The sequence below is a fragment of the Oncorhynchus nerka genome, linkage group LG14 (assembly GCF_034236695.1).
Source record: "Oncorhynchus nerka isolate Pitt River linkage group LG14, Oner_Uvic_2.0, whole genome shotgun sequence".
Taxonomy (NCBI): domain Eukaryota; kingdom Metazoa; phylum Chordata; class Actinopteri; order Salmoniformes; family Salmonidae; genus Oncorhynchus; species Oncorhynchus nerka.
The window spans coordinates 28,221,100-28,236,577 of record NC_088409.1 but is presented as its reverse complement, the minus strand read 5'-3'; the positions used below and the strand labels follow the sequence as shown (position 1 = coordinate 28,236,577).

The 15,478-nt window shown below is 52.5% G+C and overlaps 1 protein-coding gene across 3 annotated transcripts in view; it reads right to left on the bottom strand.

The window, feature by feature from the left end:
• Positions 1–15,478, bottom strand: part of LOC115125156 (glutamate receptor ionotropic, kainate 5-like) — a 91,055-nt gene that overhangs the window by 3,546 nt on the left and 72,031 nt on the right. For all 3 annotated transcript variants that reach the window (XR_010465750.1, XM_065027907.1, XM_065027908.1), the window contains exons 9-16: positions 8,142–8,246; positions 6,891–6,998; positions 5,369–5,572; positions 4,712–4,825; positions 4,232–4,341; positions 3,657–3,830; positions 3,046–3,211; positions 498–723 (exon numbers count right to left, since the gene is read on the bottom strand). Coding sequence is in view for 2 of the 3 variants with exons in the window: in XM_065027907.1 (XP_064883979.1) it covers positions 498–723; positions 3,046–3,211; positions 3,657–3,830; positions 4,232–4,341; positions 4,712–4,825; positions 5,369–5,572; positions 6,891–6,998; positions 8,142–8,246 (1,207 nt within the window). In the remaining variant the exon portion in view is untranslated. The remainder of the gene's footprint in view (positions 1–497; positions 724–3,045; positions 3,212–3,656; positions 3,831–4,231; positions 4,342–4,711; positions 4,826–5,368; positions 5,573–6,890; positions 6,999–8,141; positions 8,247–15,478) is intronic.

Genomic DNA, 15,478 nt, shown 5'->3' with positions numbered 1-15,478 from the left:
CTCTCCCCCATACCTGCCCCTCCATCCCTATCTCCTCCTATACCTCCCTCCATCAATCTCTCCCCCATACCTCCCTCCCTCCATCCCTCTCTCCCATTTCGCCCCACATACCTCCCTCCATCCATCTCTCCCCCATACCTCCCCCTCCATCCCTTTCTCCTCCTATACCTCCCTCCCCCATACCTCCCTCCCTCTAGCCCTCTCTCCCCATACCTCCCCCTCCATCCCTTTCTCCTCCTATACCTCCCTCCCCCATACCTCCCTCCCTCTAGCCCTCTCTCCCCACATACCTCCCTCCATCATCCCTCTCTCCCACCATACATCCCTCCATCCCTCTCTCTCTCCCCATACCTCCTTCCATCCCTCTGACCCCATACCTCCCTCCCTCCATTCCTCTCTCCCCCATACCTACCTCCCCATACCTCCCTCCCCCATCCCTTTCTCTCCCCATACCTCCCTCCATCCCTCGCTCCCCCATACCTCCATCCCTCTCTCACCCAGTGGCATGCCGATGCCGTAGCCCTTGGTGTCCAGCAGACCACCTATCTGGGTGAGGTTACAGTTGAGTTTGCGGTAGTACTCATTCATGGTGCTCTCCAGGAGGAAGGCATATTTAGAGTTGACCACGCGGGCAATGCCCTCCTCTGTGCTCTTCACAAACACACTGGGCTGCTTGGAGTGCATGTAGTTCCACATGCGCTGGTATGTCTGGTAGCGCGAGTTCTGGAGGGAGGGAGGGAGGGAGGTGGGGGGTGGAGGAAAGAGACAGAGGGGTGGGAAAAGGAAAGGGGAGGGAGGAGAAGGAGGGGGAGAAGGGGGGAGAAGGGATCGAGACAGAGGGGTGGGAAAAGGAAAGGGGAGGGAGGAGAAGGGAGGGGGAGAAGGGATAGAGACAGAGGGGTGGGAAAAGGAAAGGGGAGGGAGGAGAAGGGAGGGGGAGAAGGGATAGAGACGGAGGGGTGGGAAAAGGAAAGGGGAGGGAGGAGAAGGGAGGGGGAGAAGGGATAGAGATGGAGGGGAGGGAAAAGGAAAGGGGAGGGAGGAGAAGGGACGGGGAGAAGGGATAGAGACGGAGGGGTGGGAAAAGGAAAGGGTATGGGAATGGAGGGGGAGAAGGGAGGGGGAGAAGGGATAGAGATGGAGGGGAGGGAAAAGGAAAGGGGAGGGAGGAGAAGGGAGGGGGAGAAGGGATAGAGACGGAGGGGTGGGAAAAGGAAAGAGGAGGGAGGAGAAGGGAGGGGGAGAAGGGATAGAGATGGAGGGGTGGGAAAAGGAAGGGGAGGGAGGAGGGAGGAGAAGGGATAGAGATGGAGGGGTGGGAAAAGGAAAGGGGAGGGAGGGGAAGGGAGGGGGAGAAGGGATAGAGATGGAGGGGTGGGGAAAGGGGAGGGAGGAGAAGGGAAAGGGGAGGGGAGGAGAAGGGAGGGGGAGAAGGGATAGAGATGGAGGGGTGGGAAAAGGAAAGGGGGAGGGAGGGGAAGGGAGGGGAGAAGGGATAGAGATGGAGGGGTGGGAAAAGGAAAGGGGAGGGAGGAGAAGGGAAAGGGGAGGGAGGAGAAGGGATAGAGATGGAGGGGTGGGAAAAGGAAAGGGGAGGGAGGGGAAGGGAGGGGAGAAGGGATAGAGATGGAGGGGAGGGAGGAGAAGGGAGGGGGAGAAGGGATAGAGATGGAGGGGTGGGAAAGGAAGGGGAGGGAGGAGAAGGGAGGGGAGAAGGGATAGAGATGGAGGGGTGGGAAAAGGAAAGGGGAGGGGGAGAAGGGAGGAGGGAGAAGGGATAGAGATGGAGGGGTGGGAAAAGGAAAGGGGAGGGAGGGGAAGGGAGGGGGAGAAGGGATAGAGATGGAGGGTTGGGAAAAGGAAAGGGGAGGGAGGAGAAGGGAGGGGGAGAAGGGATAGAGATGGAGGGGTGGGAAAGGGGAGGGAGGAGAAGGGATAGAGATGGAGGGGTGGGAAAAGGAAAGGGGAGGGAGGAGAAGGGAGGGGGAGAAGGGAGGGGGAGAAGGGATAGAGATGGAGGGGTGGGAAAGGAAAGGGGAGGGAGGAGAAGGGAGGGGGAGAAGGGAGGGGGAGAAGGGATAGAGATGGAGGGGGGAAAGGGAAAGGGGAAGAAGGAGAAGGGAGGGGGAGAAGGGATAGAGATGGAGGGGAGGGAAAGGGAAATGGGAGGGAGGAGAAGGGAGGGGGAGAAGGGATAGAGATGGAGGGGAGGGAAAGGGAAGGGGAGGGAGGAGAAGGGATAGAGATGGAGGGGAGGGAAAGGGAAAGGGGAGGGAGGAGAAGGGAGGGGGAGAAGGGATAGAGATGGGGGAGAGGGAAAGGGAAAAGGGGAGGGAGGAGAAGGGAGGGGGAGAAGGGATTGAGATGGAGGGGTAGGAAAAGAGAGATATATACATTTCCTCATAATTAAACAGATGCATTATCCTTTAACCAGATGCAGCTGAATCAAAAGCAAGGTGGTTGTGTACATACAATATGTCATGCTAAGGAACAGCATAGACACAGAGTCAAGGTAACAGCAACCAATTAGATACAGTATTGTATATGCAACAAAACAACAAAACAGGTGAGATGTAAAATGGGTTGGATGTGAAGGACTCTTTGGTTGTGTGTACAGTTAAGAGGTGGAGAGAGGGATGATACAGCATCAAGGGAGGTCTGGGTAAGCACAATGAACACACACACGCCTAAAGATTTACTCACCAACACACATGCACACTCAAACACACAGTCCAAACACAGATGCCGACACAGATGCCAGCAGCTCTTACATAAGCAAACACTGACACTCAGCCACTTAACACTAACAGCCACAAAGAACACAACAGGAGCTCAGAGACATGCAAGAAAATAGGGAAACAACTACACTCACACACTGTTCTCAAACACATACACACTTCACCATACACACACATATAAATAGGAGCAATCTGAGACAGGTCGGCAAATACTAGAACAACAGCACACACACACACACACCTCCCTACCAGTCGTTCTCCATTCAAAGCTCTACATACGCCCCCCAGGGCCAGCGTCGGGCCGTACCATGAAGAAAGTCATGGTGCTCCCCCCGTGGATAGTGCCATACTCGATGTTGGTCTGGTCGGCCAGGTCGTCAGGAGACTCGATGGGCACCTCCATCCTCTGGACGGTCAGGAAGGCTGCCAGGTTGGCCGTGTAGGAGGAGATGATGATCAGAGTAAACATCCACCTGGGAGAAGAGAGAGACAGAGTTAGAGAGAGTAAGAGAAGGAGAGGGGGGATAGAGAGAGGGAAAGAGAGGTAGGACTAAGGGGAAAGAATGGGAGAAGTGAGACTGTCAGAGAGAGACAGAGAGGGAGACAAATGCAGAGAGAGACGCAGAGAGAGACACAGAGAACGACACGGAGAGACAGAGAGAGCTGCAGAGAGAGACAGAGAGAGAGAGAGAGAGAGAGAGATGCAGAGAGAGACAGAGAGAGAGAGAGTGAGAGGCGGAGAGAGAGAGAGAGAGTCCGAGAAAATAGAGTTTGACAGAATCACAGACATGGAGAGAAATTAGAGAGGAGAGGGTGACAGAGAGCCATTAACTCAGAAATACAGACTGAGACATACTTACCCACCCATCCACGCATGCACACGCACACACACACACACACAAACACACACAGACTTACCAGACCCCTGAGACGCAGCGTGTGGACAGGGCACGGGGCATGATCTCAGAGCCCTGCTGCATGAAGCCTCCAACAGGGAACCACAGGCTGTTCCCTAGGGTGTACTGGTTCTCCAGCATGTCCTTGTGCCCCTGCAGACACGGGTGGGGGTTGTACCACTCATAGGGACTCAACCTGGGAGTAGGAGAGGAGAACACTCTTAGAAGAAAGGGTTCTATAAGGGTTCTTTGGCTGTCCCCATAGGATAACCCTTTTTGGTTTCAGGTAGAACCCTTTTGCGTTCTATGTAGAACCCTCTGTGGAAAGGGTTCCACATGAAACCCAAAAGGGTTCTACCTGGAAACAAAAAGGTTTCTTCAAAGGGTTATTCTATGGGGACAGCCAAAGAACCCTTTTAGGTTCTAGATAGCACCTTTTTTCTCAACCAAGGCATTTTCATTCGGTGTGTATATAAGCTACTGTAACTCATTATTATTCAATTGTGTCAACCAAAATGCACAAACAATCCCAGAGTTCTTCACTAGTTTCCTGTTCCTGTTGCCCTGGGCTACTGTGGTGCTCTTTCATGCACTTACCTTGCAGCCAGGAAGAGCACACAGCTGACAGCCAGGTAGGCGAGCAGCATGAAGAGCCAAACAGCCGGAGAGAAGGGGTCCAGGAAGGAGAAATACCCCGGTTTCCTCCCCTAAAACAGAGACAGAGAGAGAGATAGGACAGGTTGGAGTGGCCCTATTACATTAGCGGGAATGTAGTTCCTTTTTCAACCACAGAGGGGCAGTGTTCTTCCCTGCAACTGTACAGCACATCATCTCTGCAATGTGAAGCTGTTCATAATGCAACAAATGTAAGCCTCAGAGAGTTGAATGGTAAATGTGTGCGATGTACAACCATAAACTCTAAGACCTATCCATTCTATCTTTCCAAATCAGATTCAGATATCCTCGATAGCCTCAAAGAAATGCACTGTCACAGTCCATAAAATAAACAGGATAGCACAAACAGTACTTAGGTAAATCTAATACACCCAACTGCTCTGGTTTGTCTGTCTGTCTTACCAGGTGGACTCTGTACAAGATGCTGATTCCTAGCGTCATGAAGGGCTTGGAGAAGTCTATGACTTTCTCCCTCTCAGACGTGATGGTGAAGCCTGCTACTGCCAAGTCTGCTTTCTGTGGGAAAAAGAGAGAGAGAGATAGAGAGAGAGAGAGAGACAGAGAGAGAGAGAGAGGGGGGGGGGAGAGAGAGGGAGAGGGAGAGTCAGAAATAGATGACAACAAACTGACACTTCGGTCACTCAGAGTCAGAGACCCCTGGTTTGGAGATTCACCTATGAGCCAATGGTGTTCCCTCCACTTCTCAGAGGGAGAAAGACAGAGTGACACATACACGGAGAGAAAAATGGTGTTTTCAGAGAGACAATAGAGTCCGAGATCTACTGCAGCAGAACTGTTGGCTGGCTGTTCCATCTATGGAACCTCCTGTCAGACAGTCAAATTAAAGCCTAATTGATGAACATGGGATTAGTCTGGTTTAATCAGTCAGGAGAGCAGAGAGGGAAGAGAGAGTGGAGAGCAGGGCAGCACCATGGCAAGAGGCACATGGGGACCACACTCTGGTAATTGAAGTATGCTGTGATCTAATTAAGCACACAGACCCTTATTAGTGTGCGGGCGTGCGTGTGTGCGTGTGTGTGTGTGTGTGTGTGTGCTCACCCTGTTGATGAGCTCTCCCACCATGCCGGTCCAGGACCCGTTGGGTTCAGGCGCTCCATACAGCCCATCATCCACCAGTTTAATCCTGAAGGAGCACTTCAAGATGTCTGCCAGCTCTCTCAACATGTCCACACAGAAGCCCTCGTACTGGTCATTCCCCTGGTACTCCTGGTAGTTCCCCTTACGCATCACATAGGGGCTCTCCTGCACAGAGAGGAAGGCGATAGGAAGGGGACAGAGGGATGCATGACAACTCTGGCATTACTATGTGTTGGAGACTGATATGATTTACTAAAATGACCTTAGGTTATACACTGAGTGAAAAAAACATTGAGAACACCTTTCTAATATTAAGTTACACCCCTTTTTGCCCTCAGAACCGCCTCTATTTGTCGGGGATTGGACTCTACAAGGTGTCGAAAGCATTCCACAGGGATTCTGGCCATGTTGACTCCAATGCTTCCCACAGTTGTGTCAAGTTGGCTTGATGTCCTTTGGGTGGTGGATCATTCTTGATACACACGGGAAACTGTTGAACGTGAAAAACCAGCAGCGTTGCAGTTCTTGACAAACGCATACTGGTGTGCCTGGCTCCTACTGTCATACCCCATTCAAAAGCACTTAAATCGTTTGTCTTACGCATTCACCTCGGAATGGGCACACATACACAATCCATTTCTCAATTGTCTCAAGGCTTAAAAATCATTATTTGTCTCCTCCCCTTCATCTACACTGACTGAAGTGGATTCACCTGGTCAGTCTGTGTCATGGAAAGAGCTTTCCTAATCTTTTGTACACTCAGTGTATATGGTGATAACCTCAGTATATGGTGGTCATAATAAAGGTTTTGACCTCATCAGTATGGTGGTCATAATAAAGGTTTTGACCTCACCAGTATGGTGGTCATGATAAAGGGTTTGACCTCACCAATATGGTGGTCATAATAAAGGTTTTGACCTCACCAATATGGTGGTCATAATAAAGGTTTTGACCTCATCAGTATGGTGGTCATGATAAAGGGTTTGACCTCACCAATATGGTGGTCATAATAAAGGTTTTGACCTCACCAGTATGGTGGTCATGATAAAGGTTTTGACCTCACCAATATGGTGGTCATAATAAAGGTTTTGACCTCACCAGTATGGTGGTCATGATAAAGGGTTTGACCTCACCAGTATGATGGTCATAATAAAGGTTTTGACCTCACCAGTATGGTGGTCATGATAACGGGTTTGACCTCCCTGGAAGGGTGGTCATAATAAAGATTTTGACCTCACCAGTATGGTGGTCATGATAACGGGTTTGACCTCCCTGGAAGGGTGGTCATAATAAAGATTTTGACCTCACCAGTATGGTGGTCATGATAACGGGTTTGACCTCCCTGGAAGGGTGGTCATAATAAAGGTTTTGACCTCACCAGTATGGTGGTCATGATAAAGGGTTTGACCTCACCAGTATGGTGGTCATAATAAAGGGTTTGACCTCACCAGTATGGTGGTCATAATAAAGGGTTTGACCTCACCAGTATGGTGGTGACGATGAGGGTCTTGTTGGCCAGTGTTTCCGAGACGTTGATGTCCAGACTGGTGGCGTTCATAGCCAGTGTGTTGTTGGAGTACCAGATACCAATCTGAGGGAGAGAGAAAGGGAGAGAGAGAGAGAGAGAGAGAGAGAGAGAGAGAGGGAGAGAGAGAGAGAGAGAGAGAGACAGAGAGACAGAGAGACAGAGAGAGAGAGAGACAGAGAGACAGAGAGAGAGAGAGAGAGAGAGACAGAGAGAGACAGAGAGAGAGAGAGAGAGAGAGAGAGAGAGAGAGAGAGACAGAGAGAGAGACAGACAGAGAGACAGAGAGACAGAGAGAGAGAGAGAGAGAGAGAGAGAGACAGAGAGAGAGACAGAGAGAGAGAGAGAGAGAGAGAGAGAGAGAGAGACAGAGAGACAGAGAGAGACAGAGAGAGAGACAGAGAGAGAGACAGAGAGAGAGAGAGAGAGAGAGAGAGAGAGAGAGAGAGAGAGAGAGAGAGACAGAGAGACAGAGAGACAGAGAGACAGAGAGACAGAGAGAGAGAGAGAGAGAGAGAGAGAGAGAGAGAGAGAGAGAGAGAGAAAGAGAGAGAGAGAGAGAGAGAGAGAGACAGAGAGACAGAGAGAGAGAGAGAGAGACAGAGAGAGAGAGAGAGAGAGAGAGAGAGAGGATAATAATTGCAGGATGTGTGTGATTATACAGGAGGTACAGTAAATCCATGTGACAGTGTAAAACATGAAGGAGCTAGAATCCAGAGGACAAAGCCCAAAGGCACTTTAGAAAATAAACTATGTGTTCACATACATCTCTCTATGGGTCAGATAGGAGGTAATGGCTCTAAAGATAGAATTATCATTTTTTTCTAAAGCCCTATATTTTCTCTTCTCGTGCTGCATTTCTAAAATAACAGTTTCTAGGAGCGTTGTAGATATATGTGTTTGAAATGTAGAACGTTAAAGACCATCTAATAACAATACAAGTGCTACATTTTTGGAGATCCCCTTGGAGTCTCGTATCGCAAATGTCGACCCAAAAACAACCATTGATTTTTCTGTTCTATTTAGTCTTTAGTCCTCAGCTGGTGTTATCGTTAAGTACATACTGTAGCTAGCGAATCACAAAGCACTTCCATAGCATAACCAATTTTAATTATATGGCTAGAATGTCACTGTTAGGGAGGATTACTGTCAACACGGAAGCCATTTTGTGTCAAACTCTGTTTCTCTATAACCCCAGTGCCCTCTGACCTCTCTGTGACCCCTGCGCTGTTTCTCCAGAATCCTCAGTGTGTAGTTGGTTCTCTGTCCTTTACTGTTGAACTCCACGTGGCCTGTCAGACCATCATACTCCACCTGACAGATAGAGAGGGAGGGAAAGAGATAGAGAGAAGGAGGGAGGGATGGAGAAATAGTATTATGATGCCAATAAAGCTCAATTGAATTTAATGGAATTTAATGAATTGAGAGAGAAAGAGGTACGAGAGAAAAATATAAAGAGAGAGAGAGAGAGAGAGAGAGAGAGAGAGAGAGAGAGAGAGAGAACACTATACTTACACTACACATATCTAGTACACAGTGTGACAGAGCTGACAGAGCTTGATAGAGCTAAGATGAATGGTGTGGTGGTGAAGATGGAACACACCCAGTGGTTTGATAACAGAGACAGATAACAGGCCTGTACCGAGGAGACAAAGAGAGATGGAGCACAGGCAGCCATGAAGACAGCTCGTCAATGAGACACACAGACAACCAGCCTTGTCAAATAACAAAGAATAACAAGGGAGGAGGAGTGCCAGATGGAAGACAGACAGACAGACAGAGTGACACAACCACCTATTATGAACAACACTGGACCCCAGTACAACAACATGGTGGGCAGGACAGGAGTGTGACCCAACACAACAACATGGTGGGCAGGACAGGAGTGTGACCCAACACAACGACATGGTGGGCAGGACAGGAGTGTGACCCAACACAACAACATGGTGGGCAGGACAGGAGTGTGACCCAACACAACGACATGGTGGGCAGGACAGGAGTGTGACCCAACACAACAACATGGTAGGCAGGACAGGAGTGTGACCCAACGACATGGTGGGCAGGACAGGAGTGTGACCCAACACAACAACATGGTGGGCAGGACAGGAGTGTGACCCAACACAACGACATGGTGGGCAGGACAGGAGTGTGACCCAACACAACGACATGGTGGGCAGGACAGGAGTGTGACCCAACACAACGACATGGTGGGCAGGACAGGAGTGTGTCCCAACACAACGACATGGTGGGCAGGACAGGAGTGTGACCCAACACAACAACATGGGAGGCAGGACAGGAGTGTGACCCAACACAACGACATGGTGGACAGGACAGGAGTGTGACCCAACACAACGACATGGTGGGCAGGACAGGAGTGTGACCCAACACAACAACATGGTGGGCAGGACAGGAGTGTGACCCAACACAACGACATGGGAGGCAGGACAGGAGTGTGACCCAACACAACAACATGGTGGGCAGGACAGGAGTGTGACCCAACACAACGACATGGTGGGCAGGACAGGAGTGTGACCCAACACAACGACATGGTGGGCAGGACAGGAGTGTGACCCAACACAACGACATGGTGGGCAGGACAGGAGTGTGACCCAACGACATGGTAGGCAGGACAGGAGTGTGACCCAACACAACGACATGGTGGGCAGGACAGGAGTGTGGCCCAACACAACGACATGGTGGGCAGGACAGAAGTGTGACCCAACACAACGACATGGTGGGCAGGACAGGAGTGTGACCCAACACAACGACATGGTGGGCAGGACAGGAGTGTGACCCAACACAACGACATGGGAGGCAGGACAGGAGTGTGACCCAACACAACGACATGGGAGGCAGGACAGGAGTGTGACCCAACACAACAACATGGTGGGCAGGACAGGAGTGTGACCCAACACAACAACATGGTGGGCAGGACAAGAGTGTGACCCAACACAACAACATGGGAGGCAGGACAGGAGTGTGACCCAACACAACGACATAGTGGGAAGGACAGGAGTGTGACCCAACACAACAACATGGTGGGCAGGACAGGAGTGTGACCCAACACAACGACATGGTGGGCAGGACAGGAGTGTGACCCAACACAACAACATGGTGGGCAGGACAGGAGTGTGACCCAACACAACGACATAGTGGGAAGGACAGGAGTGTGACCCAACACAACAACATAGTGGGCAGGACAGAAGTGTGATCCAACACAACGACATGGGAGGCAGGACAGGAGTGTGACCCAACACAACGACATGGGAGGCAGGACAGGAGTGTGACCCAACACAACAACATGGTGGGCAGGACAGGAGTGTGTCCCAACACAACGACATGGTGGGCAGGACAGGAGTGTGACCCAACACAACGACATGGTGGGCAGGACAGGAGTGTGACCCAACACAACGACATGGTGGGCAGGACAGGAGTGTGACCCAACACAACGACATGGTGGGCAGGACAGGAGTGTGACCCAACACAACAACATGGTGGGCAGGACAGAAGTGTGACCCAACACAACGACATGGGAGGCAGGACAGAAGTGTGACCCAACACAACGACATGGTGGGCAGGACAGAAGTGTGACCCAACACAATGACATGGTGGGCAGGACAGAAGTGTGACCCAACACAACGACATGGTGGGCAGGACAGGAGTGTGACCCAACACAACAACATGGTGGGCAGGACAGGAGTGTGACCCAACACAACGACATGGTGGGCAGGACAGAAGTGTGACCCAACACAACGACATGGTGGGCAGGACAGGAGTGTGACCCAACGACATGGTGGGCAGGACAGGAGTGTGACCCAACACAACAACATGGTAGGCAGGACAGGAGTGTGACCCAACACAACGACATAGTGGGCAGGACAGAAGTGTGACCCAACACAACGACATGGGAGGCAGGACAGGAGTGTGACCCAACACAACGACATGGTGGGCAGGACAGGAGTGTGACCCAACACAACGACATGGTGGGCAGGACTTGAGTGTGACCCAACACAACAACATGGTGGGCAGGACAGGAGTGTGACCCAACACAACGACATGGGAGGCAGGACAGGAGTGTGACCCAACACAACGACATGGTGGGCAGGACAGGAGTGTGACCCAACACAACGACATGGGAGGCAGGACAGGAGTGTGACCCAACACAACAACATGGTGGGCAGGACAGGAGTGTGACCCAACACAACAACACGGTGGGCAGGACAAGAGTGTGACCCAACACAACAACATGGGAGGCAGGACAGGAGTGTGACCCAACACAACGACATAGTGGGAAGGACAGGAGTGTGACCCAACACAACAACATGGTGGGCAGGACAGGAGTGTGACCCAACACAACGACATGGTGGGCAGGACAGGAGTGTGACCCAACACAACGACATAGTGGGAAGGACAGGAGTGTGACCCAACACAACAACATAGTGGGCAGGACAGAAGTGTGATCCAACACAACGACATGGGAGGCAGGACAGGAGTGTGACCCAACACAACGACATGGGAGGCAGGACAGGAGTGTGACCCAACACAACAACATGGTGGGCAGGACAGGAGTGTGTCCCAACACAACGACATGGAGGGCAGGACAGGAGTGTGACCCAACACAACGACATGGTGGGCAGGACAGGAGTGTGACCCAACACAACGACATGGTGGGCAGGACAGGAGTGTGACCCAACACAACGACATGGTGGGCAGGACAGGAGTGTGACCCAACACAACGACATGGTGGGCAGGACAGGAGTGTGACCCAACACAACAACATGGTGGGCAGGACAGAAGTGTGACCCAACACAACGACATGGTGGGCAGGACAGAAGTGTGACCCAACACAACGACATGGTGGGCAGGACAGAAGTGTGACCCAACACAATGACATGGTGGGCAGGACAGAAGTGTGACCCAACACAACGACATGGTGGGCAGGACAGGAGTGTGACCCAACACAACAACATGGTGGGCAGGACAGGAGTGTGACCGAACGACATGGTGGGCAGGACAGGAGTGTGACCCAACACAACAACATGGTAGGCAGGACAGGAGTGTGACCCAACACAACGACATAGTGGGCAGGACAGAAGTGTGACCCAACACAACGACATGAGAGGCAGGACAGGAGTGTGACCCAACACAACGACATGGTGGGCAGGACAGGAGTGTGACCCAACACAACGACATGGTGGGCAGGACAGTGTGACCCAACACAACAACATGGTGGGCAGGACAGGAGTGTGACCCAACACAACGACATGGGAGGCAGGACAGGAGTGTGACCCAACACAACGACATGGTGGGCAGGACAGGAGTGTGACCCAACACAACGACATGGTGGGCAGGACAGGAGTGTGACCCAACACAACGACATGGTGGGCAGGACAGGAGTGTGACCCAACACAACGACATGGTGGGCAGGACAGGAGTGTGACCCAACACAACGACATGGGAGGCAGGACAGGAGTGTGACCCAACACAACAACATGGTGGGCAGGACAGGAGTGTGACCCAACACAACAACACGGTGGGCAGGACAAGAGTGTGACCCAACACAACAACATGGGAGGCAGGACAGGAGTGTGACCCAACACAACGACATAGTGGGAAGGACAGGAGTGTGACCCAACACAACAACATGGTGGGCAGGACAGGAGTGTGACCCAACACAACGACATGGTGGGCAGGACAGGAGTGTGACCCAACACAACAACATGGTGGGCAGGACAGGAGTGTGACCCAACACAACGACATAGTGGGAAGGACAGGAGTGTGACCCAACACAACAATATAGTGGGCAGGACAGAAGTGTGATCCAACACAACGACATGGGAGGCAGGACAGGAGTGTGACCCAACACAACGACATGGGAGGCAGGACAGGAGTGTGACCCAACACAACAACATGGTGGGCAGGACAGGAGTGTGTCCCAACACAACGACATGGAGGGCAGGACAGGAGTGTGACCCAACACAACGACATGGTGGGCAGGACAGGAGTGTGACCCAACACAACGACATGGTGGGCAGGACAGGAGTGTGACCCAACACAACGACATGGTGGGCAGGACAGGAGTGTGACCCAACACAACGACATGGTGGGCAGGACAGGAGTGTGACCCAACACAACAACATGGTGGGCAGGACAGAAGTGTGACCCAACACAACGACATGGTGGGCAGGACAGAAGTGTGACCCAACACAACGACATGGTGGGCAGGACAGAAGTGTGACCCAACACAATGACATGGTGGGCAGGACAGAAGTGTGACCCAACACAACGACATGGTGGGCAGGACAGGAGTGTGACCCAACACAACAACATGGTGGGCAGGACAGGAGTGTGACCCAACGACATGGTGGGCAGGACAGGAGTGTGACCCAACACAACAACATGGTAGGCAGGACAGGAGTGTGACCCAACACAACGACATAGTGGGCAGGACAGAAGTGTGACCCAACACAACGACATGAGAGGCAGGACAGGAGTGTGACCCAACACAACGACATGGTGGGCAGGACAGGAGTGTGACCCAACACAACGACATGGTGGGCAGGACTTGAGTGTGACCCAACACAACAACATGGTGGGCAGGACAGGAGTGTGACCCAACACAACGACATGGGAGGCAGGACAGGAGTGTGACCCAACACAACGACATGGTGGGCAGGACAGGAGTGTGACCCAACACAACGACATGGTGGGCAGGACAGGAGTGTGACCCAACACAACGACATGGTGGGCAGGACAGGAGTGTGACCCAACACAACGACATGGTGGGCAGGACATGAGTGTGACCCAACACAACGACATGGTGGGCAGGACAGAAGTGTGACCCAACACAACGACATGGTGGGCAGGACAGAAGTGTGACCCAACACAATGACATGGTGGGCAGGACAGAAGTGTGACCCAACACAACGACATGGTGGGCAGGACAGGAGTGTGACCCAACACAACAACATGGTGGGCAGGACAGGAGTGTGACCCAACGACATGGTGGGCAGGACAGGAGTGTGACCCAACACAACAACATGGTAGGCAGGACAGGAGTGTGACCCAACACAACGACATAGTGGGCAGGACAGAAGTGTGACCCAACACAACGACATGAGAGGCAGGACAGGAGTGTGACCCAACACAACGACATGGTGGGCAGGACAGGAGTGTGACCCAACACAACGACATGGTGGGCAGGACTTGAGTGTGACCCAACACAACAACATGGTGGGCAGGACAGGAGTGTGACCCAACACAACGACATGGTGGGCAGGACATGAGTGTGACCCAACACAACGACATGGTGGGCAGGACAGAAGTGTGACCCAACACAACGACATGGTGGGCAGGACAGAAGTGTGACCCAACACAATGACATGGTGGGCAGGACAGAAGTGTGACCCAACACAACGACATGGTGGGCAGGACAGGAGTGTGACCCAACACAACAACATGGTGGGCAGGACAGGAGTGTGGCCCAACGACATGGTGGGCAGGACAGGAGTGTGACCCAACACAACAACATGGTAGGCAGGACAGGAGTGTGACCCAACACAACGACATAGTGGGCAGGACAGAAGTGTGACCCAACACAACGACATGAGAGGCAGGACAGGAGTGTGACCCAACACAACGACATGGTGGGCAGGACAGGAGTGTGACCCAACACAACGACATGGTGGGCAGGACTTGAGTGTGACCCAACACAACAACATGGTGGGCAGGACAGGAGTGTGACCCAACACAACGACATGGGAGGCAGGACAGGAGTGTGACCCAACACAACGACATGGTGGGCAGGACAGGAGTGTGACCCAACACAACGACATGGTGGGCAGGACAGGAGTGTGACCCAACACAACGACATGGTGGGCAGGACAGGAGTGTGACCCAACACAACGACATGGTGGGCAGGACATGAGTGTGACCCAACACAACGACATGGTGGGCAGGACAGGAGTGTGTCCCAACACAACGACATGGTGGGCAGGACAGGAGTGTGACCCAACACAACAACATGGGAGGCAGGACAGGAGTGTGACCCAACACAACGACATGGTGGACAGGACAGGAGTGTGACCCAACACAACAACATGGGAGGCAGGACAGGAGTGTGACCCAACACAACGACATGGGAGGCAGGAAAGGAGTGTGACCCAACACAAAGACATGGTGGGCAGGACAGGAGTGTGACCCAACACAACGACATGGTGGGCAGGACAGGAGTGTGACCCAACACAATGACATGGTGGGCAGGACAGGAGTGTGACCCAACACAACGACATGGTGGGCAGGACAGGAGTGTGACCCAACACAACAACATAGTGGGCAGGACAGAAGTGTGATCCAACACAACGACATGGGAGGCAGGACAGGAGTGTGACCCAACACAACGACATGGGAGGCAGGACAGGAGTGTGACCCAACACAACAACATGGTGGGCAGGACAGGAGTGTGACCCAACACAACGACATGGTGGGCAGGACAGGAGTGTGACCCAACACAACGACATGGTGGGCAGGACAGGAGTGTGACCCAA